Source organism: Sylvia atricapilla, chromosome 5, assembly GCF_009819655.1.
Source record: "Sylvia atricapilla isolate bSylAtr1 chromosome 5, bSylAtr1.pri, whole genome shotgun sequence".
NCBI lineage: Eukaryota > Metazoa > Chordata > Aves > Passeriformes > Sylviidae > Sylvia > Sylvia atricapilla.
In genome coordinates, this window is record NC_089144.1 from 46,333,386 (window position 1) to 46,358,160 (window position 24,775).

General features: G+C 38.2%; 2 protein-coding genes across 3 annotated transcripts in view; one reads left to right on the forward strand and one right to left on the reverse strand.

Annotated features, from left to right (window-relative positions):
• Positions 1 to 1,748: 1,748 nt before the first annotated feature.
• On the reverse strand, positions 1,749 to 13,828 carry DEPDC4 (DEP domain containing 4). The gene is made up of 9 exons (XM_066319351.1): positions 13,628 to 13,828; positions 12,237 to 12,663; positions 11,481 to 11,632; positions 10,772 to 10,958; positions 8,965 to 9,191; positions 7,968 to 8,110; positions 7,647 to 7,772; positions 6,386 to 6,464; positions 1,749 to 3,998 (listed from the first exon to the last, which is right to left on the reverse strand). The coding sequence occupies exons 1-9, from the start codon at positions 13,710 to 13,712 to the stop codon at positions 3,781 to 3,783; spliced, it is 1,644 nt and encodes a 547-aa protein (XP_066175448.1). The 5' UTR covers positions 13,713 to 13,828; the 3' UTR covers positions 1,749 to 3,780.
• The window catches only part of SCYL2 (SCY1 like pseudokinase 2), a 33,291-nt gene continuing 22,337 nt past the window's right edge, over positions 13,822 to 24,775 (forward strand). The window contains exons 1-3 of one of the 2 annotated variants that reach the window (XM_066319348.1): positions 13,822 to 13,979; positions 18,078 to 18,281; positions 21,893 to 22,050. In XM_066319348.1, the coding sequence (XP_066175445.1) occupies positions 18,105 to 18,281; positions 21,893 to 22,050 (335 nt within the window). In that variant the 5' untranslated portion in view covers positions 13,822 to 13,979; positions 18,078 to 18,104. Of the gene's footprint in view, positions 13,980 to 18,077; positions 18,282 to 21,892; positions 22,051 to 24,775 lie in introns of those variants that run through there. The other variant, XM_066319350.1, reaches the window with a different exon arrangement.

Below are 24,775 nucleotides of genomic sequence, written 5' to 3' on the forward strand. Positions count from 1 at the left end.
AGTCTAACCTGCTGAAAGGAATGAAAGGGGTACCTTCCTCCTGCTGTTAGCAGCTTACATGAGCTACACAGGAGGCAGCTAGGGTATGAAGGCATGAGACCAGCACCTACAAATTGTTGGACCCAGACTGTATGACTGTGTAGGACATGAGTATGTCTGGTACACTGTCACTTTGACAGCCACGTGGAGAAGCCCCTGTGTCCAAGCTCTAGTTTTTTAACTGCTTCATGAAAGTATCAGCATACTTTAGCTGGGACTTGAAGAAACATACATATTCTTGTTAAAGCTCGAATGAACTTTTTCCTTGGTAGGAACAAACATGAATGCTCTATGAATAGAAGCAAACCTCCTTTAATGGTGGCATCACTTGTGCTTTGATAAGACTGTACTGAAAAGTAACTCGATTGAACTCTTCACTCTGAATATTCTCTGCTTCAAACAAATACATACTGGCAATTAATTTGATAGCTCTATGCTAGAAATCATAAACAGAAATGAGGGACAGGTCCCAAGTTTCCCTACCATGATTCTGTGTCAAATACTGTTAAAAATACATGACAACTTTCTAAAGTCCAATAAACTTTTTCTAACTTTGGAATTTAACTGAAAAACAGTACTCTGTAGTCCATCAAACCCATTCTGTTCAGTGAGCCCTTAGATGTAAAATAACAGGCTTCTGTCAAGAGGAGATTAAATGTGAGTAGATCCTTCTGTCAGGGTATGTAAATAAAGCAGGGCTCTCAAGAGCTATTCCTTTCCTTTGCAGAACTAAATCAATCTTGGCTTCTTGTCCCATTAACTGAAGGGAACCACAGGGCAGCTATAAACTGCTGCTTGGAACACTTCCTTACTGTCTAATACCTGGTTTTATACTCCCTGAGCTGCATCTTCCTTAAGAACATACTATGAAATGAAAGACTCATTACTTTTTGTACAATTCTTTATTATATTTAAATTAGCACAAGAAAATACTAAAGTCACAAAGTGCAAGTTTGTTTCTTAACAGTTTTTCCCAAAGCAATTCCCAGCCCACAGATTACCACGTTACCACTTCTCCCTGTTACCTGGTTTAGTATTTTGAGTAAGACACAGTAAAGGGACTGAAGACAGAGAGCGAGATAAAGAGATTAGGATAAAAAAAGAACAACTAAAATCTCTTGCTTCTACTACTCGACACCAGAAGAATTTAGTCAGGAAATACTTCCCTGTTTACAAGTCTCAATAACCTGCTTCTGTATATGCTCCCTCTTCTGGGAGAATGACCAAAACCCCCACACAGAGCTAGAAAAAGAGTACATGGCCTTGTACTATAGGAATTAGGGCATTCACCTCTGAAAGAGGAAACTTGGACATTTTTCCTCCTCTAGAAATTATGTATGTCACACTGGTGAGTCACAGTTAAACAGCAAGTGTATAAATAGGGATTCATGGACAGAGATTTCAACTACACTCCCTGACTTCTACAGGGCCAGGTAATTTAAATAAGGCTACTTCAAATATGCAAGTTAACTAAGTGTAGAGGTAATAGGTTGTTTATAGCTTACAGTATAAGTATTTCAATTTAAAAATAAAACAGCACTTGTTTTAAGAAAGCTTTGGTATCCTGCTGACTTGACTATGATTGAAGCCTGCAGGAGGAAGGAGACACCTAAAGCAGCATATTCACAACAACAAAAAAATCATGTTTAGAGTGGAGTATGGAGTCCAGCATTGGGGCCAAGAGAATGAGAAGGAACTAGAGAAGGAACTGTTGTGGGAACTGACAGTGGTCAGAACACAGATTTTAGGCTCAAGGCAGTGGCTTGAAACCTGTGGGAACTTAGTGTTCTCTCAGTCTGGCCTGGGAAATCATAAAGAGGAACAATCTTTGCAGATATTCTCCTCCTGACACCTGTGTTTTTCTAACTTGTTTACTGGTAAAGATGTTTACAAGAAGGTGTTGTTCTAAATAACCAATCATATTGATTGTAGTGAGACACTGTATAATCTCTTACAATAAATCTTTGCTATAAGCCCTCAGAAGAAACAGAGTTCTACATATCATTAATTAAGCCATCCCAAATTGTAACGATAGAGCTGTCACACAGGGAAGAGGCTGAGAGTACTGATTGTTTAGCCCTGAGAATGCTCATGGGAAGGAGTGGAGAAGAGCAGGCTGGACACCTCAGCAGTGACAGTAAAAGGATGGGAGGCAATGAAGAAATTCTACCTAAGCATAAGGCAGTTTATTTTGGTTGGATTTTATTTCTTTTCTTGTGCGGAAGTAGGGTGTGTTTGCTTGTTTTTAAATACAGCGAGACTGATGAAAGTCTGGACCAGAGGCTCATCCAAGAGGCTGTGGCATATCTGTTTTTGGAGATTTTCTAAACTCAACTGGAAAAGTCCTTGAGGAGCTTGCACTTATCAACTCCACTTTAACCCGAGTGGTGAGTCTAGAGCAGAGGCCCCTTCCAATACCAAGCCTTTGAGTCTTTGTCCAATACATGACTAAATGTCTGTTGCAAGGATGAAAGAAGTAATGTAAACCCTATCACACTATAGCACATATTTATTTATTAAAAAAAAAAAAAACTGAGACAATTGATATTGTCCAGTCTGGAAAAGAGAAGGCTTTGGGGTGATGTAATTGTTGCCTTCCTGTACCTTAAGGGAGCCTAAAAAGAGACCTGGAAAGGGACTTTCCAAAAGGGCATACAGAGTGTAGTGACAAGATAAAGGCTTCAAACTGAAAGAGAACAGGTTTAGATTCAATATTAGGGAAAAATTCTTTCCTGTGAGAATGGTGAGGCACTGGAACATGTTGCCCAGAGAAGTTGTGGATGCCCCCTCCGTTAAAGTGTTCAAGGCCAGGTTGGATGTGAGCAACCTGGTCTAGTGAAAAGTGTCCCTGCCCATTGCAGGGGGTTTGGTAATAGATGATCTTTAAGATTCATTCCAACCCAAACTATTCTATGATTCCATGATTTAATGATTTAAATCAACAAATCCTTGTTGATATAGAGTTAACCATCAATGTGTTAAGACAGGCCAATATACTTTCTAGCTCTGCCCTATGAATTCATAAACATTACCAAAGTATTTATGATCCATAACTGGACACTATCAAAATACCCTCATGTTAAATAATTTATTTTAAGCATACTAAGATCTAAACCAAGATAATTATTTCTCAAGTTTCATGAAAATGTAACTTGTTACTTGAATTAACTGCAGCTCAGTCTGCAAAGGTGGGGAGGCAGTAACAACAGGTTGTAATTACTGACTGCAAGCATGCACAACTCCCCTACCTAATAAACCCTTCCTGCTGCAGATTCCAAACCCACTGACCTGCTTCCAAAATTTTTTACACACTTTGTACACTTTTACAATACCCATAGAAGTAATAACCTACAGTTTAAAATGAGATTACGTTATTATTAATTAAAGATAGAAAAGATTAAAACCCCCTACTGATTATCAACCCAAGCATGGCTCAGAACATCGATGTGGCTCAGACAGAAGGGCATGGGGTTGTGGGACAGATGGAAAAAAAGTGTCAAACCCTAAACTCGAGGCAGCCCAAGCAGTGTGCTGTTATTATTTACTTACAAGTAATTAAGTGTATTTTGCTTTAAAGATCAATTAGATTTAATGCTTTTTAGCAGCATAGCAATTTTGATAGCTGTAGCTTCCTGAAACTGAAGATGTAAAGACATAAGAAAAAAACATTTTTTATGAGCAATTTTCATGTGTCTCCTCTACTCATTTAAAACAAAGATTTAAAAAAGGCTGTATTGAAGTCTAACCATTTGGAGAACAAAATTCACATGTAGTTTTACAACCACTACAGTAAACAAGAGAGTGGTATTTTCGGAATTCTTTGATTAATTTCTTCTTTTGCTTCGAAGGAACAGTAGGGTCGTTGTCCATCTCTTGAATCAGTGCTAAAAGATACTGATTGGTTTGTTGCTTTTGATCTTCATATTCTTTAGTTGTAATGCGTTCACAGAAGGTGAAGCCTTTGTAAGAAATCAGAAGTTCAGATTAAGTTTCATGCATCATCTAAAAGCCTCGTTAAAAAATGCGATAAGAAACACAGGTATACTGATATTCCAGTTCAGTTGTGATTACACCTACAAGCAATGTGAAACACAGTTCCCCATTGAGAATGGATGGAAATCTAAACATTAATTGCAAAAATAAAGTTGAAAAGCCGTGTAACAAGTACAGTACCACAGAAGATTCTGTATTGCAAACAGGCCTGCAAGACAAAGAGCAAATACAGTTCTCACACAGAAACAACAATGAAGAACATTGCACAATAAGAATGGCATCTTGCATTTGTCAGGAATCATAGATTCCCTGAGACTAAATCAGATTTGTAGCAAGGCTCAGAACCTAATGCAAATGAATAAATACTTTGGAGAAATAGTTGCCTCTAAACCACACTACAAAAATCAGGAACAGAATTTAGGAGCTTCTACATGAGTAGACAGCTGAGCATGGTTTGGGCACCAGAAGCACAGGTTATGCAAGAGACTCAGCACAACTTAGCTATAAAAACGTTGTGAATCTCTGCACTAAAGTACTGCCTTGCAAGGACTCAAGCCCCCTTACTGGACAGGTGAGTTCTGGCCTGAGGAAAGACTGGCATTCAGGTACTCCACAGACATTTTTTCTTCCTACACATATTAGAGAGCAATTTGATTCTAGAAGTGTCAGTTGCCTAAAGGAGAAAATTTTTTTACTAATACTTCTTTACAAACACCATCATATTTAAGCTTCACATAGAGCAGTATTAACCTGAGCTGTCAGAGTTTTCACATGAACCTGTCCTTATTTTCTACAGTAAGTTTGTCAAACATCAATACTTTTTATGGCTTAGTAGAATCAGATGAAGAAAAAAGACAGCCCTTTCAAAAGCAAAAGCTTTACAACTGGCAAACAGACTAACTCTTAAAACTTCAGCATGGATCTCTAGTCCTGTGGTTTCAAGTGTCTCACTAGATTAAAACCAGCCCCAGAGTTCTCTCACTGGTTTTAGTCTTTTTTATTTCCAGCAGACCTAAGAATTACCTTCCTGCAATTGACAGACCCCTCTTCTTATCTGGGTCTCCCAGCTTCCCCTCCTGCTCCCACCTGGACTTAAGAAGTTTACCAGCTAAGAATGCTCAATAGTTCCTAGGAAAGTTTTTGGAAAGAAAAGGGAAAATGAAACCAGAATATGAGGCACACAGAAAAACAGGAATATGCCATGCCAGAGAGATTACAAGCCGATCAAACTGACTATTTCAACAAGTAGATGGAACCTATATGCATTTACAGAGTGGAACCCCTAAACTTAGTAGGAAAAATGGAGTATGGGGTTTGTACTTCAGTTGCCTGTTCAGTGTGTCGATGGAGATCACACAGGCTCTGAGAATATTACAGACAGACAGGCAGCTCTTTCCACTGTTGCTCATCTCTGTATTCTTTGGCTTCACAATATGCGATAGTCAGAACACTGAACCGGAAGGAATTTAGACTCATTCCAGAACCCAACACAGATGGCAAAATATTCTGTACCAAACTAGTTCTCCAGCAGATGCTGTATTAAATATAGTATTACACAGCAAAATAACTTAGTGTAATTTGATTCCCAGGTGGTTTCTTTTCAGTGTTTAAGCACCCAACACCCAATGCACTGGCCATATAGGAGTCAAAGAAGATAGAGTCAGAGAGAAATTCAATTGTTTAAATCAACCCTTTTAATCAGTCTTGCAAGATATTTTTGGCAGCAAGGCCAAATGGAATGTTAGCTCAAAAGAAATAAGCTGAAAAGCATTAACTCCATATACATAAGGGTAATGTAACCTAAAAGTAAGTCATTTGACACTGGTAAGCCCTAAGATCTTAATAAACATTACGCTTACCCAGAAAAAGGAGAGAGTTCTTCAAAACACTTAAAGGTCACAACACTAAACAATCAAAGTCTGTGCTCAAGTCATCTATCAGAACCTTGAACTACTGAGTTCTGTGAGAATTTGTAGGTGTCTTGTTGCAAAACCAAAAGAACACTGTCCCTAAATACAAAGTCCCATCAAAATTCACAAACCAAATTAAAAGCAAACCACTTCAGGAAGCACATTTTGCACTACTATTTCCAGAAGTAATTATTTGGTTAAAAAAAGTAAATAATTGTAATGTATCCAAGCTAGATTATTAATAGAATCCTCATTCTCCAGTATTCACACCAGTTTTGCAGATAGCATATTATATATTTTATATCTACAGTGCATTAGCCACTGATCCCCCTAATGCTTCACTTCTAACAAAAGAAAAGAACAGTCTATGCACAATTATAGTCAACTGTTGATAAACTAGTTTGTATACAATAATTTATATAAAAATTTATCTCATCATCTACCTGAATTGGTATCTGGATCTTGCCCTTCTAGCAAACTCTCAAGTCTCCTACTTGTTAGTTCCAGAAGAGTTAAAGGAGTCTGAAAATACAACCCAACAAAGAAAACATTACAAAGGCAATAGTTCTGTATTTTGATAACCTAAAGCTTTCAGATAACCAATTTAAAAACACATAGTTAAAGGCAGAAGAATCTATGCCCACATTTATTTAGGTACACATTCAAAGTCTCTCACAGAATTGCACTAGAACACATAGTTTTATTAAGATACATATGTTTATTTCTGGTATCTCTGGCCAAAGAAATAGGCAAAAATCTCTAGATGTTGTTTTCCATGGCAAAAACTGCAGTGTAAAACAAGCTGATTTCAGCTTTTGCACAAGGCTCTCAAGTGCAGCTGTCAGAGTGAACCACCATCCACTCACTGTCCCTGCACACAGTTCTGGCCCTAACTCCAGTGGGGAATCAAAGCCCCAACTCTCATGCCAGAACCCTTATGGAAGTTCAAAAAGGTGGGTTGGCTGTGTACAAACAAATACAAAACTCTCCCTAACCACTTAACGTTTCCAAACTAAACTGGAGCTAATTTAAAAAAATACATTTCCCATGTCTCAACCTGAAGTCAGAAGCGGAAATTGACGTGTTGTATAAAAATGAAAACCAGTATTTCACTGAACCCAAATCTCTGTGAAGCTTATTTTTATAGGATATGGTCAAGTTTCATCTTTTCACATGTGACAATATGATGGAACATAAATTAAGAAGACTATAAAAAGCCTGCATATTTACACAACTCATCAAGTTTAAAAGAAAGGGTACTAGCATTTTGTGGTTCTATTTTTCTTCAATTTAGAAGCTAACATTGCAAAATACTGAAGGATATTTTAGGGTTGCCATTTTTCTACTACAGTACGCCAGCAAACTTCTAAAGGAGAAAGATATCTAAATATTTAGTAGGCGTTCATTATCAACAAGGTGCCAAAATAAAATTATTAATAAATTTATAGAAGTATTAATATTTAAAATATTTTCCTAATACAAATCATGCAAAGAGAGAGGATATAATTTATAAAGGATTGCAAAGCTCTCGAAAATCTGTCCTCCATAGTCTGGAATAGCTTCTCATCCTGTTTGGCTGTCCTATTAGATTGTAACAAATGGAACATTAAACACCATTCCGCAGACTTGTCATACTCCAAAAAAGGCAATTCATGGCATTTAACATTTAAAATGACAAAGCCAATGATGTAAGGAGAATGATACCTTGAAGAGCTCGGAGTGATTGTCCATCAGAAACTGAGTCAGCAGTTCTGCCTGTGGTTTGGACAATGTCCTGTTTTGTAAGATGAACTTTGTACAAGTCTTGATGATCACAAATCTGTTCTCAAACTAGAAAAAGCAGTATCCAGATTTGGCATTAGATTGACTTGCAGTGTGCTAGCAAAGATTAAGTGTAACAGGATGCTATTAGTGGGAAACAGATTGCACAGAAAGGCAGTAAACAGAATACTTCTAACTGGAAATAAATGTTAGCTTTACTATGAGAAAGTGCTATTTTTCACATTAAGCAGAACAGATACTTACTTGTTTTTGCAATCTGTAGCCCTCAGATTCCGATGCAATAGCTAGGAATGTAAGGAGCCTGTGAACTTCTTCTCTAATATTAGGCGCCAATAATTTAAGATAAAGTTGTAATGCCTCTAGAGCTTGATCTGTTTTTCCTTTTTCTGCCATGGGGTAAAAACCAGCATATCCAATGTTACTATTCATTTTCACAGTGATGAATACTTAAATCCCAATAACAATCCCACTTTTGGGGGGGTGGGGGGGAATGGGGACGAGTTTCCTTCCAAACAAAATTTCATGTTGTTCCAGTTATTAAAGGAACCTCAACCTTTCCTCAACCCACAAATTTCAATTTTTCCTCCCTCATCAGGGGCAGGGTGGCAGCAAGCAGTGAGCAAGCAGCTTTGTAGTATATAGTTGGCAGCTGGGGTTAAGGCACAACAACCCAATAGGACTGAAGCAGCAGCAAAAAAGCCTATTTAACTAGGATTAATCTTAAATTGTATTTAAGTAAAACCCTTCTGGTTTACTTGTATGCATATGATGGGAGGGTTCTCAATAGTCCCTTTTATAATTTTAAATAGCTTCTATTACTAAAAAGGACCCTACATCCATAACTTGAAAAACCTTATTCTGGTTAACATGAAAAACTTTATAGCAATGATTTTAGTTTTATGTTATTACTTAGTAGTAGCAATAATGCAAATTCTGACTTGGGGTAAGTAACTTTCACAATAAGAGTAGTTACATATTGAAAGAGTTACCCACAGAGGTTGGTGAATCTCTATCCTTCCAGATTTTCAAAATTCAGTTGGACCTAAGGAAATTGAGCTAACTTTGAAATTTGTCCTTGTCTTGAGCAGAGGTTCTTAGTAGTGATCTTGAGCATTTCCTTCCAACCTAAAAAGTGCATCTGCAATGGCATTGCAAATGGTGTCATGATTCAATCAATTGATGCTCAGTGACATCCTCTACACAGCTTTCATCTGTTATTTTTGTTCCAAGTTGCTCTTACCTATAAGTTCTATAATTCCTGAATGAATATCAAAATCCTGAGTGGCAAGAAGAGAGTCCTTTTTTTGACTGTAATACTTAATTATAACATCAAAAAGAATCTTCTTGTATGTATTCAGACTGCTGGGGTTGTTAGTGCTTTGAGGTAACTGCTGACTAACCATCACTAGGAACTCATCAGGAAAATACTCCAAGCATTCAACTGCAGCATAGAGCCATCTGTCAAGCCTGTAGAAGGAAGAGGTAGTTTTAGTGCTTGCTTCAAAATTCTCTACCTATTTTTATTTTCACAGATTCATAGAATATTGTGAGTCAGAAGGGACACACAGGGATCATTGTATCCAACTCCTAAGTAAATGGGATGGAATTCATAACCTCGGGGTAATTAGCAGCATGCTGTAAACAACTGAGCTATGTCAGGGTCCACTTAATCCTTTAAAGAAAACTACACAGAAATAACCATGCAGGTATAGCAACATATAGGAACCACAATGCTGAACTGGTTTATTAAGCAGTTTGTGTAACTTATTTCACTACAGCAGTTCAAGAACCTGCTCAAAATGAGCAACTTCTGTGTTCTTCCTATGCTAAAGGCAATACACCTGAGATAAACCCAGATCAAAACAATCTGCAATCATGCCAGACTGTCACTGACCACAGGAATTCAGCTAGTATTTAAAAACTAAACACCATCCCACCATTACTCCAACACACACATTGAGAACCCACCAGGGCTAATCAGTGTGAAAAAAGCCTGATCTTTACAGAAGGGAAAAAAAAGTTATTTTTAAAAAAGAGAAAAATAAAATAGGTTAAATCCCAGAAGACTGTGGAAGCAGTTAAATATATAAACTACTATAGAGGCATGAGTTTTCACAACCATTTGTTGTCTCCATGTCTTAATTAAGGATAGAAAATGTAACCTAATTATGCACCTAAAATTCAGGTGCATGATTTATTGTTGAAAGAAGCCAGAAGATCAGAGGAAAAATCCCAACCATTTTGTACAAAAGGAATATAAAATCACAGAAATATGTGGGGCAGAGGGACAGTCATTTTTATCTGGTTCTGGATGTAAAATAATTCCATCTGAACCCATGACAAGCTGCAAATATTACTTAAGATCCACATAATCTAATTTTTATCATGGAGAACCGACACAGATTGTGAAGTTGCAGTTAAAAACTGTATTAATTTGACAAAAATAGTTGTTCCTAAGACATTCACATGAACCCTGACATACTCATTAGAAGTATATGCAAGACAGATCAGCCTAAGTACACCAAACAGGAACAAGACAAAAGTAAGAGAAGATTTAAGGAAAAGAGCACTGACAACATGCAGCCACTTTTACTATTATATTCTCATTATATCAGCATTCTTCAGTGATACAGCTTAGTTTCTCCTTTTCTTTTGCTAACAGTAGATGCCTTATTGACTTTGTATCTTCACACCATGGCCACCAGGAACTGTGACAAGCAAACAAAAAGCCTCAGAATAAAATTTTTCAAGTTCTCATGTCTGTTACACAGACTTAGGAGCAAAGAATCTGGTCTAGAAACTAGGAGTGTTTACAACACTCAAGGTTAAAGTTTTAATGTTTACTTGACATGCTCAAGTGTCCAACTCTAAACATATGCTTTTTGTGAAATTACTTACCACATATATAAAGAAATCAATCACATTAATGCCACCCCTGTCTACAAGTGTACAAGAATAATGTCTGTTTGTTCACTTAACACAAATCTTTGATCAAGAGTAAAATAAAGCCTTTGCCAACAAATTAATTTCATAGATACATAACTTACTCGGACAAGTTTAAGCTACATGTAATCTCTCTGTCCAGGAAAGTATTTGAGATAATCATGTCTTCTTCTTTGCCAAAACTGTCTGATTTTGTCTTCACTGAAGACACCAAGATATCTTCTAGAAGGGGAACGTCAATTAACTGCAGCAGTCGTAGCAGAGTTTGCTGTTTCCAGACATCTTCTATTACTGATACCATAAAGAAACAAAAAACCCCTCAGAAACAAGATCTTATGTAAACAACTGACCTCTGTTTTTACTCAATCAAGAATATTTTAAGTGTTCAAAGAAAACACAGTAACACCATAGCATGAAGTTGCTGTGTTGGGTAAGAAGATATCAAAATAGGATTGCTAAAAAACTCTCTCCCATCATATCAGAATTCAGAATAAACTAACTAGTAGAAGAAAAAAAAAAAAGAGACAAGTGAAAAGCAAAGGAATCACATAATAATGATAATCTTAAGACGTAGTTCCTTCAGAAGTAGTATTTTCATAAATAGCACCATTATGCAAAAAGATAACCCTGTTGTGTTTCTTTCTGTTTAGTTACTACAAGCATTAATTCCTTTATTACTTTTAGATATTTTGTCATTAGTGACAGGTTAAATTTAGGTCTCTGTGGAGCATTGTTTAACAAAAAATGAGGCACTCACTCCCAGATAAGAGTAAAGAACAATCAAGTTTTAAAAAGAAAAAAGCCAATCCTCACCTTCTTTTGAAAGCAAGTGAATTGGTTCATTAACCATGATCTTTGGAGGTAAAGGTGCATGAATATATATTGATCGAAGAAGCTCCTCAACCCTCTTTTTATCAGCTGCTTCCAATGCTAAAGGGTTTGAAAGTGTTGTGCCACACTTTGTTCTGCTTTAAGAGGAGAAAAAAAAATAGATGTATAACAATGTATTAGGAATTTTGGTGGTCACTACACTGCTCTTAAATCAGAACTTTAGGGCTTCATTATATCTGGAGTCTATCCTGCTACTAGAATTCCTATCATCCACATGTGCATAGTGGAAAGAGCAACGATATTGATTCCAAATACTGTTTGCTAGTTCCAGTTTATTTACCAGCTTTCAGTAACTAGCTCATTCATGCTAACTCTCAGATTTCAGCACAACTGATAGCAAAACCAAATTATTCCTAGGCTTATGCTACTGTGCCAGACTATTCCAAATAACAAAAGGCAGATGAAAACACTTTACCCAAAAATACCTGGTAGCATCTACAATTTAGACATGACCTTTCTCAAAACTGACTCTTAAGGAGTCTCCAACACCTGGTTTAGACAGACATAACTTCATTTAAAGGTAATCCTCCTTAACTTATTAAAAAAAAAAAAAAAAACCAACAAAACCTCCCCCCAAAAATAAACAAAAATAATAATTTAAAAAAAAAACCCAAAAACCAAAAAAAACCACCACAAAACCAAAAAAGAGAAAAACTCAAATAGTTCAGAGTAACTCACTTAGAACATCTTTTTGTTTTCTGTTTGCAGATTTGCTCAGGAGATAAGCTTTCATTGTCCTTATTCCTTCTTGGAAGAAGAGGATCAAGACTGCTACTTACAAATCTATAGAGACTAGTGTCTGTATCTTCAAACTCTGTTTCTTTCCCGTTCTTGAATAAGTAAAGCTTGGCTCCAACTGGCTCAAACACTTTGTGATCCATCAACGCTTGGCATACACGGACCCCCTTGAGCCGAGAAATATCATTGCAGCTTAGGTACATGCTTTGCATAAGATGGCTCAGTACCACATCAACAGCATTGGAGCCAGTGAAACAGTTTCTATACGATTTCAGGTGCTGTCTACGCCTTTTGATTTCCACTTGATTGTGAAGGGCATGTATAATACTATTCCACAGCTGAGTTGCTTGAAAAGGACCATCGCAGTCTGCAAAATATTTATATGAAATGCTAACAAATTTATAAATCTTTACCTTAATACTTAAAAAAAGTTACACTGTGATTTTAGTTTAATACATTTAAAAAAAAAACAAAACTATTCAGAAATCAGCTGAATTTTATAAAGACAAAGATAATATTTCATGACTCAGTCCTTCTTGTAAGCTGACTCACACCCGTTATGGTAGAGTCAAGAGAAGAGAATAAAAATCCACTAAAAACAGGCGAGGAAGGTTTTTTTGTCACTGTTATGACCACACATATTGTGTGTGTGCGCTGTGCCCATACACATTAAATTATTAAAGAATCAGAAAACAGCCGAGGCGTGCAGGGACCTTTGGGGACTGTCTGGTCCAACCTTCTTGGTCAAGCAAGGCCACCCAGAGCTGGTCGCCCAGAACCATGTGCAGACAGGTTTTGAATATATCCAGAAGCCGAGATGCCCATACACGACATCACAACCTCTCTAGGTACCACTGAAGAGTCTGGCTCCATCCTCTTTGTACTCCCTCTTTAGATACTTGCAGAGAGATCCCCGAGCCTTCTCTTCTCCCAGCTGAGCAGCCCCAGCGCTCTCAGCCTCTCTGAGGGAGGTGCTCCGAGGCCTCCAGTTTATCTCCACACATTGAGTCCAGCCAAAACAAGTGTTTGCAGTGCATTAACCGCGCCTGCCTCCCGGTCGGCACACCCAGCCCAGCTCCACGCTCAGCCCTACCAGCGGCGCCCTCCGTAAGCTCAGCTCCAGGGCTACGGCCAGAGGAAGCTCCTCTCCCCGCTCTTCAGCTGCCGAGCCTCCCTAGCCCCGTTCTGCCCGCCGCCCGACCATCGGCCCCTCCCGCGGCACCGGCGCTGCCAACACAAACAACCGGCGGCCCCTCGCAGCCCGCTCCGCTCCGACACTGCGGGGGAAAAGCCGCTGCAGCGGAAAGATGGGGATGACGCTCTTCGCCCACCTCGGCGCCGCCCACTCCCCCGCCGCGGCTGCAGCTCGCTGTGGCTGCGGATCCTCCTGAAGCGCGGAGTCAAATACCCCGCCATGGCCGCGGCCGGCCCGCTGGCGGAAGCCGGCGGAGAGCATCACTTCCCGCCCGCCGCCCCCGGCCGCGCCCAGCGCCGCCCCTGCGGGTCGGAAGTGAGCCGAGCCCCGGCCGCCCCCGCCCCGCCGCCGAGGCTGCCGCCGTCGCTATGGAGTAGCCGCGGCAGGACGGGGCCCGAGCGAGAGACGGAGCCGGGGTGACAGGCGGCCCGCCGGGCCCACAGGGCGACGGGCAGCCGGGCGCTGCGCGGCAGCTTCCTTCTCCTCAGGTGAGAGGCCGCGGCCCGGGTCGAGAGCGGCTGCCCGTGGCCTGGTGGCGCTGCGCGGGGCGGACGAGGCCGGCCGCCTCCTTGGGGGCGGTGGTCTCGGGTCCCTCTCGGTGCTGAGGGCTGGAGGGGAAGGGCCGCCCCGCAGGCTCGATCGCCGCGCGGGCAGGGCCGGGCGGGGAGCGCTGAGCCGCCCGAGCCGGCGGATCGCGGGTCACCTGCCGCCTGTGGCCGCGGCCGCCGCCCGCTCCCCGGCGCCCTGCAGCCCGCTGCCCCGCCGAGCAGGGAGCGCAGGCACCGGCCCTGCGGCGCGGAGCGCTGCGACTCCGCTCTCGCTGTCAATAACAGTAAATATTTCGTCCGGGGGGACTGGCCCGCAGGACGCTGCCTGGGGCTTGCGCAGCGCACAGGCTGGGTTTCACCTGTGGCCAGTCGACGGACAGAACCCTGCTCGTGGATGTCCTTCCGTGAGGTTTTGGTAGGGATTCAGGTGAAGCTCGGTACCGAAATAGTGCACGAAAGTTAAGGGTGACGTGCGGCGAGAGCAGCCTTTCACAGTACTTCATTGCATTTGACTCTCTCGGTGTTTTTGTAACAAATACAAAAGATTGGTTGTGCCTAAAAAATGCTGGCGTTTTGTCCTTTTGTTTGCTTTTGACTCAGTTGTTCCAGCACTTAAATCTGTGGATTGATCCTGGCTTGGAGCAGGTGGATAGGATGCGGTTTGTTGGCGTGAAGTAGCTGTGCCTTGGTTCCTGCAGGGGAATCCCAGCTTGTTATAGTTTAGAATAGTAGTAGTGTATGTTGTGCTGCTGCACAGTGTACACCCACAGCCATACATCAGATGAAGCTATGAGATGGTTTGAGGATAAATGGATGGTTTGCATGATGCAGTTTGGCGTTGGGTTTTTTTGAATGAGTGAGAATTGAATAATAGTGGACGGTCTTTGTTTTGAATTTCAGCAGCCTCTGTTTCAACATTTTGAATGTTTTTCCTTCTTTCTGAGTTCAGTGTTGGTTGCTCCTTACTACCTTGCTAAGTAACTGTTCTCATCATGCTGCCGTATGATTGCTGATGCACATCAGCATAAAAACTATTACTGATTATGAGGGGCATTAATGAAAAAAACATATTGAGCATTCAGAATTTTTAGGATTAGTTCCAGGTTTCATGGACTCAGAATCAGTAGCATTAATATTCCTCATGAAATTCAAACAGAAAGAGTTCTTAAACATTTATTGTATGTCCTGTGTTGCTTGTCCAAGCACTGTTACACCTCAGATTTTGCATTTGTCTCATTTTTTACCTTTTAACATGAAATGCAAATATCATTGTGGATGACTGACCTTATTTCCACTTGGTTGTTAATTTTTTTTAAAAATACTAGATTGGTCTTAACTGAACAAACGAGTTTTCCTACAGTTGAGAACTAGACTTGCATATTTCAGATGTGGTTAACTTGTCATGATTTGAGGTATTATAGATACTATCCAAAGCAGATATTTTTGGTGGAGCATGGATTTTCTAGGTACATTGTTCTTGATATATATATACTTTTTACTCAGGTTAGTGATAGCAATTGTTTTTATAGAGCAAAATACGCTATTTTAGCTTACCTTCAAATGTTGATAAGAGGATTTCTACAAATTTACAGTTAGGTGGATGTAAACTTTAAACCCCATCTGCTTATTGAGATGCAAGTTTCTTGGTACTGATTGCTCAAAAGCTAAATTAAATTATTGTTTGCCTATCGTCAGGTGGAGGGGAACAAGTTGGACAGGGTCTACCAGGCTTGAATTTTAAATCCTAGCATTTCAGATACTAGAACACTGTTGACATACTCACCTAGTGGCTTTCCTAGGCTACTCACTGCAGTTAGTCTGTCACCCACAGCAGAGGGCACTTCTGATTTAATGAATACTACACCATTTTGCCACCATCTGTGTAGAGGACCTTCCTTTCAGATTTTCACAAAGGAATTTGAACATGGACGCACATGCATTTTCTTTGTGATATTCTGCAGTTAATTTTGCAAAGTGTTTTTTAGTTTTGAGAGTCCTAACACAAGATGGTGTTGAATTGGTACTAGAGAAGATTTGATGGCTGGTAGTGAAAAAAGCAGTGGAAAAAGCACATCTAAACCCAAGTAAATTAGATTTTGGATTATCTTAAAATCATTAGGATTGATTTTGTAGTCTTTTATCCTATAGAGTTTGCTCACGGAATAGCTGCTGAATAAAATTGCTGAGAGCTGGAAATGCCTATAGCTCCTTTTTAGAATAATCCATGATTCATGTTTGTACCTATTTATCAGGTTAGTGATAAGTTCCTTTATGCAGGGACATTAGCCAGTGTCTTCATAGCAGTTTGGTCTAGGACTGCACAGTTAGGACTTGGGTGTGTTTTTTCCATATCATGAATCATAAAGTAGAATTAATTTCTTGTAATAATAAAATTTCAGATACTGAAAGAAAATTAATAAAGGAATTCTGTGTTTCCATAATTTATTCACAGGTATGTTCTCAGCAAAATACTGACTAGATACCAAACAAGTTTGTAGTTAAGATTGTCTTGTTGATTTCAGACACAGCTTCTCATATCTAAAACTCAGAGTCCCCATAATTGAGACCAACTTCACCCTTAACATGCTTACAGTCACGTCTGATTCTGCTCCTGAGTTGCCCTGTTGAAGTCATAACTGCTGTATCTGATTTAGATTTGAGTATTTGCGAGATTGAGATATGTGCAGCTAGGTTCTTGTCTTTTTAAAAAGATATTTTCTTAAAATTCCTGGTGGGGTTTGTCATTTAGTAGCATGAAGTTGTGTCACTTCAGCTGACATGGAAATTGGGGAAATAGCTATGAGCCATGGCATTAGTGTGTTCCCACATTTCCCTAAGGTAGAGTACTGGAAGTGGGTTATAACTGCACCAAGAGTGAAGCTAGAGCAGCACACCTGTTCCGCATGCAGCGCTGTGCTAACCTTTGCTTGTGGTCTGGCTGATGCTGTTACACACAACTGCGCTGGAGTCAATTGTTCCATAACACAGGGAACTTTTTAAGAAGTTTTGTTTAGTATATTTATTACCTTTTTTACATTTATAGACCTCTATTACAGGTCTGTCTTTGCAATTGAAACCTAATCAGAATATTTGTCCTGATTTGTAATGGAATCGAATCTATAATACCAGGGAGAGAAGGAGTATGTGTCCAGGTGACTTCAGTGTGGTAGATTTTGTTTAAGTTTTGCTGAAGCATATGGATGTCTTTACACATTACTTGAAAGAGGCTGAAGTTGCTTTTGAATATACAGCATAGTACTGATTCCAGGAAATAATTTCTTCTTGAATTCCCTCTTTTTCTTTGCTTACACACATAAGGAAGATGAATGTCTGTCTCTCTTTTTTTTTTTTTTTCTGTTTGTTTGCTGCCTTCATTCTTTCTTATGTATACATTATCATAGGAACAATTGTATAAATGGTACGCAGGATTCAGAAGTTGTATCTGGCAGAATTGGCAAGTCAGATTTATTATAAAAACATAGAAAACTCTGAAATACACACTGTAGGGGAAGACAAAGTGAATTGCAAGCTGCCACAGTCTTTTAGCTGTAAAATTTGAAAGGTGGTGTGAAAAAAGCTTCAATGTACCATTTCAGTAAAGCATAAAAAGGTGGTTTCGTGTTTCCTTCCCCTGCACTTAATACTTGAGTTCATTAATAGTTGCACCATGCAAAAGGTAATGTCAGCAATCTGATGGGCAAAATACTGAATTTTGAGCTTGTAATTTGAAAAGCACTGTGTGGAAGAATATATTTGTTTTTTACTTGCTATCTGTAGTATACACACCCATTATTTTGCTGGCCTGGGATCTTAAACAATCCTTTGCTTCAGACAAATGAGTAGTTCTGTGAGTACTGGAATGAAAGGAGTCTGTTTTCCTTCAGATTTGTTTCTCTGTTTTGATGGGTACTAATACACAAGTTGTGAACCTTTCCTGTCAGGGGCCAGTTTATAAATCCTTCGCATTATTTGATTACTGTTTTCAAGAAATGGTTGAATTGAAAGGACTGTGAAACCTTTCTTTTCTTGTCTTTGTAGGATAAGCCATCAGTGCAGATTGAAACCATGGAGTCCATGCTGAATAAGCTGAAGAGCACTGTCACGAAGGTGACGGCTGATGTCACCAGTGCAGTCATGGGAAATCCCGTTACCAGGGAATTCGATGTCGGGCGGCATATTGCCAGTGGAGGTAATGGGCTTGCTTGGAAGATATTTAATGGAACTAAAAAATCAACAAAGCAGGTGAGTTTGCAAGTAAAAAAGTGATCTGACAAGAAGGAAGAAGTTTGCTTTAATGTGGATTGGTTCCCCAGTTTGTTGCATCTTGCAACTTTTTTTTGGTAACAATTCTGGCTTTTTACAGTTTAAAAGAACCCTGAAGTATGTCATCATTTGTTGTCAGAAAAAGACACTGTAGTTTTTTTGCTCAGCTACCATACAGATATTGTAACAGCAAGGCATGGGATAGAGGAGGAGGTTGTGAAATAAGTTAGTTGTGCTTTCCCTATGCTGCTTTTAGATCAGTATTGTTCCCTTTTAGTTTCCTTAAAGTATTAGGGTTTGGAGCACTAATACTCAAACTTTTGACTTGGAGTCATAATTATAAATGAATATGGGACTGACTTCAGAAGAAGGTTTGCCAAAAACAGAGTCTAAGTATTGTTATTACAGAAAAATATTTTGTTACACTGGACAAATACGAAAAGTGTTTTTTTCAAATTTGGGGAGCAAATATAATTTTCAAAATGTAAATAGAAGTGTTAATAAATTACAATCTTCAGTTAAACATAGTGCTGTGTGATGTGAAGTCACTTGGACAATGCATCAGCTTGCTGCACATGTACCAAAAAGAAATGGACACAAAAGAATAACTTAGGAAAATGTTTATACAATCTGTTAGATCATAGACAAATAAGCAATAGTAAATAGATAAATATAATACGCAGAATAAATAATCTGCAAAGAATCTGTAATCTGATTCTGTATGACAGTGTCTGAATAATGCTTAATGGGGTACTTTTGCCATGTTTTCATGCGTTTTTTTAGGTGTTGCAGAGCTCTGTGCATCTTTTATTTACTGACTTTACTCAATATGCCAGTTGACTGGGGCATTTGTTTTGGTTTTACTCACAAAAAAGTGATAACATTGGAACCATAGTAATTTTGATAGGTTTTATGCAATGCCCAGTAAGCATTTGACCTGTAGCATGTGTATCGTTAAGGTCTGGAGAGCTGTAGCAAATTTCTTTCACTGTATAGTTGACAGAATATATGTAACTATGTTCCTGTTAATCACGTTTTTCAAATCTTGAATGGGTGTTCTGACCAATAATTTTACAGAGTCTTAGTTCAGGTGCTCCATGTGGTCCTGCAGTATCTCTGTAAACCCTGACTAACATCTGTGCGGTTGTATGCCATCATTAGTAATTAAAAATACAGCAGCAGTTGTACTGCATGGAATTTTAGATGGCTGGTGTTATGACATGCAGTTGCCATTCATTATTAATATTACCGGTTAGGTAACATCATGTCAACATTCACTCTGCCATTGCAAAACAAAACTGTGCAGCAATAAAGCTTGTGGTGTGTGTATTGCAATATATGTTCTTTAACATTATTTTTTTATTTGTCTCCTGTGTATCTTCTGAATGTTCTTTAAGCTGGCTGTCATTTTCCAGGTGATAGCAGTCACTTTTGTGAAGTTGCACATATTTGCTGTATTACAAGTGTGTATATTTAACTTGAAGCTACAAGCTTTTTTTTTTTTTAGCTTATGTTGTAATCAGACAAGCACGATGTAAGGGTTTAATTACCCCTGTTGTTGTCACTTTACCACAACACAAGTAATAGTTTAAGTCATTGTAGCCAGATAGAACAGCTAAAATTGGAGGTTTTAACATTACAGCAGTAGATCCCATCAGAAATCTTTGTTATTGGGATTATTTTTGTTCCTATTTTAAGTTAGTGGGCAGTTACAAATATTCTATCTCTGGTGACAGTAGATATGTATAACTTTAGTTTTCTTTTCCAAGTTCTGCCTGGTTCCTGCCTGAATGTTTATCTGTTATTATTTTTTTAATGTACCTTGTCTTTTCTTGCTGACTGTGTAGGTGACTGAGTAACAACCTAACAGAATGTAAGGAAATTGCTTACCTGTGTGCATATGTTTGCCTGGTGCTATTTCATAGCTGATTTGCTGCTGTTTATTTGAAAGATTTATGAGTCACTCTGGTTATAAATAGGTGTATAATTTCACAGTATGTATTTCAGCTCGTCTTAGATTTATTTACTTAGACTTTATGCACTTATACTTTTTCTGGCATAATTTGGCACTTGTCCTTCTGCTTAGAAAGTGCAATCATAAATGGATAAGGTAAGGTCACAAAGTGCTTGCCAGCTATCAGACGTAAAGCTATCAGAAGTCCCAACAACAAGGCTACACACAGTCAAGAGAGACATAATGGCTTGAGTCAGCTGGTTAAGGATCTGGAGTACACGTTGTGTTCTCTTCTCCCAGGTGCAGGGAATTATGAGTTTAAACAAACCATGCAGGACTGCTGCAAGCTCCAATAGAACTTGCTTAGGCCCACCACAAAATATTCAAACCATAGCTGATTTAAACATTCACTTTCTGATTCTTTTCACGTGTCATCAAACAAGTTTTTTCAGAAGTGCTGTCTTAGTTTGAAATTTTGTTATTGGTCATGTACTGCTCAGTGCATGTCTTCCATTCCCTGTCATTGCTCTTCTCTGCCTTGTTTGGATGTTTGATCCATCACACTTTAAAGCTGGAGCAGGGAGCCAATATGGATGGAGAAGTATACTTATTTGAGTTAGTTACAAGTATTCGCCTGCTAAAGGCTTAATGAAAATAGCTGAAAAACATTTTTTTGTGTATTGGGCTGAATTTCATGGTTTGGATAGCGTATTTCTAAAAGTTTATAGTTTGGGATTTTTTAATTAATAATGTAGCTGTTCCTGTGAGTGTTAATTAGAATATTGGTTATAAAATGTGCAGTAGAAGAGCGCAGAGTTCCTCCTGGGACTGAAAAACTGTATATTATTTTCTACTGCTTTTTAACCTTTATTATTTTTCATAATGCGGTTGTAGCAGCATATAGAAGTCTGTTTCATGATAAAAGTTTTTAATTCCTTTTTTTGTCAGTTGATACATTTCACATTAACAACTTCCCAGATGGTTGATGTAATCTAATTTTTTTATTTTACATCGACTTCTGTAATTTCAAAGTTTCATAAAAATTTCTTAACTTTCTTCTGCTCCAGTTGCAGAAGTTGGAGATAATTTCACTGTTTTAAACATTTTTGTGACTTTTTTTACACATCTTTAAGCATTACAAAATTCTTAATGTTTTATCATGTGAATGGTCTGATCAGATTAATGGACTACTGTGACTATTTTGTCAGATTGTACTGATTTGAAGCAAAGCACTGAGACAGGACCTGGTTTAATAAAGCAACACTTGATATATACTCAGAATATTTTAACTGTTCATAGTTGATATAAATGCTTTCATCTACTTAAAATCAAGCTGATTTCTGACTGTGGATCTGCTGCTTTGTCACTGTGTAGGTAGGGGTTATAGTTTACACATTACTGTTTATACAATAAAGGAGCATTAGTACCTTAACTCAAAATGTGTATTTCAGAGTTTACGTACAATAACTTCTCCCATGACTGGGACTAAGTGAGAGCAACAAGTCTGTTTCTTTGTTTGGTTATTGTATTGGTGGGATTGTGCTGTTGATTCAAAAAACACATTTGAGTATAATTGTGTATAGGCTTAGATTTTGGCTGTGTTATATACTGAGTGAAGTCTGTTGCTTATTTTCAGGAAGTGGCTGTTTTTGTCTTTGATAAGAAGCTAATAGACAAGTACCAAAAATTTGAAAAAGATCAAATTATTGATTCGTTAAAACGAGGTGTTCAACAGCTAACTAGGCTTCGGCACCCTAGACTACTAACTGTTCAGCATCCATTAGAAGAATCCAGGTAAGCTGTAGTAAAGTAGAGAACAGTTATTTTTAATCATTGTTTGATGTTGGATATAAACTGTCTGGAACATTCAGTATATACATCTGATGAGATTCAAGTTTAGTGTATTTATTCATATGGCAAGGTATTCACCCCCATATTTCACCTTCTCCCCACCCCCGCGGTTCTGGTGTGAATCTAAGTAACAATCGGTTGCTTAATTCTGGTCCAGTTGCAGCTGTAAAGCTACACACTACCATTACAGCATGAAAAATAGGTGCTTTAATTAATTTTGCTTTTAAAGAACTGTCTTAAAATGTTTTCTCTCAAAAACCTATTCATGCAATTTGTTCCATGTATGAGATGTATTTATTATATGTGAGATTAGGGATTTTTGGTAAATTGTATGTGTTGTAGCTAAGTATCTTGGAACTCAAGAGCCACTCGAGGCAGACAAATTCAGCATGTTCTTCTAGTGCTTATTTGATTTATAAAAGGTTGGTCACTCGGCACAATAACTGGTTAGTCTTACAGATTTGTTGTTCAACTGTAGGGATAAGAAAATCAGTTAGGTAGTTGAAGGCAGTTCTCAATACTCTACAACAGTAAATAAACTATTACATGCTAAATGGCCTAGGGTCATCTCAAATTATGGTGTATGCATGTATACCCAGAGTATACCTCAGGCTTCTTCCTAAAAGTGTCACAGTTTTCCAGTTGACTCAGTAACTCTTCCCCTGAACTTTGCCCTTCAGAAGAAAAGGCTAAGATTCATACTTTTAGGAAAGCTTTGGCGGTGTTCTTGAGAAGCATTTAAGCCTTTTGAGTAAAATTAACAGTGTAATTACATCAGAGTTCTTGTTTGTGAGTTTTTAGTAATGCCTTACCCTTTGCTTCTGCTCTTTTCACTTCTGTACTCCGCACACTCAACTGCTGGTAGAAACACCAGAGGCACAAAACCTATACAGTTGCCTGCTGTGCCAGAAATTGATGTAACAGTTTTTGGAGGAGATTAATAAAATAAAGGTTTATGTAGAATATATGTGTGTGTAATCTTGTGCAAGTGTACTGTGAGATTGCTTTAGGATTTCAGGTCTTTCCAAAGCGCTTATTCTTGAAGAAATCTCTTGTGGGCTTCTGGCTAGACTGTAGCTGATGTTTTTTTTTTTCTTACTTTTTTCATTTTTGTGTTTCTCCAAAGTAACATACAGTTGTAATGAATTGCATGCAGGTCAGCCATTATTCTTCCTTTATGAGGCAAATAGGTACTTGATGTACCTGGAAGGCTAAAGTAGATACAGAAAAAAAGGCCATACCTTTTCTTACCCTAGAGTGTTGATAGTTTTTCCACTATTAATAAAATGTTTCTACTACAAATTATTGGAATCCAACATAATTATGTTTAATATAAATGTCCATAATACATATAATGATGTATACCTCTTAATATACATTTATATGAGTAACTCCTTATTTATACTAAATATTTAATATTAGTATGTTTATTTACAAATGGTCCTGAATTCTGTTAACAGCACTGGAAAGCAATATTAATTCATATTTAGCTTGTTATTGAAGGAAAGGATAAAAAAAGAAATTATGGGTTGACTCATAATATCATTCCTACCCTTGAAAAACAGTAGTAGTGTGAATTTCCCCAGATAATTTACTAGACATTGCATTTGTTACATTGTTTCCCTGTAGGAAGCATACGTATTTTTATTTTTAAAATGTTTTTATCTTATTAATCTGAATTTCATGTTGATATTATTCAGGAAACTATTAAAGCATCTGCTGCACTGTGTGGCAGACATCAGTTTCTGCAATATTCTACTGTTTTAATTAGATTTACGATATCCCTCTGATACTGTAGGTTGGGCCCCTTTTTTAAATTACCTCCTAAAGTAAAAAATAAACAGCTATCTTTTTATTTCCTCAAAACAGCAACAATCAGAGAGTTTGTTATGAAAACTACCAAATAACTGTTCTCTAGATATTTTGTATCATCTATGCCTTTGTAATAATTAAATGGTTCAGCTCTCTGGTAAAGCTGAAGTCAGACTGAAAATAAAGGACTTTGTCTTTCCATGTTTTCATTTTGACTTGTATTTATAAAAGAAACAAGTCTTAAAGCTCTAGTCATATTAATAGAAACATTTAGGCTATGTCATTAACAGAATGGTAGGAAGGAAACCAGGCAAAAAAATAGTGTCAGGTTGGCTGACACTTAGCATTCAATGTATTTTACTTTTCAGCTGTTCTTCTTTGTGAGAGCCAGTAGATAAAATTAAAATCTGGATGAATAATAAGAGGTTTGCATTTTTCAACAGTCTAATTTTACCTCAAAGGTCAAGCTTGTTAATTATTGAAATACTTAAAAAATAGTTGGTAGTTTCATGCTGAGATGTGTGTTCTGATGCATTTATGGAGTGATCAAAAAGTTAGGCTCTGTTTTGCCTATAATTTTATATTCAAAAGTCTATCTTTGTTACTGTTACTCAGTTTCTGTTTTCTATGTTCATACTGATGCAGTATTTAGTGTTCTCATTAAGTAATGATCCTTAAAGCAGGTATATGTGCTACCATCCATGTACTGCTTTCTCAAAAAACCCCACCCTTTTAAAACAATTAAGGAATGAATTGCAGTGGCTGTCCAGGGCCTCCACCACTGTGCAGAGTATGAAGAATGTGGATATAAAGAATGACTTGGTCTGTGTTGCATGAAGTTTGTGAAATTGAGACA

Excerpts from the sequence above, each read along its gene's own strand:
- DEPDC4 (XM_066319351.1), bottom strand. The coding sequence starts at position 13,712 with ATGGCGGGGTATTTGACTCCGCGCTTCAGGAGGATCCGCAGCCACAGC. Across the intron at positions 10,959-11,480 it reads TCACTTGCTTTCAAAAGAAG|TAATAGAAGATGTCTGGAAA; the intron begins GTGAGGATTGGC and ends TTATGGTATCAG. Across the intron at positions 7,773-7,967 it reads GCTACAGATTGCAAAAACAA|TTTGAGAACAGATTTGTGAT; the intron begins GTAAGTATCTGT and ends TGCTTTTTCTAG.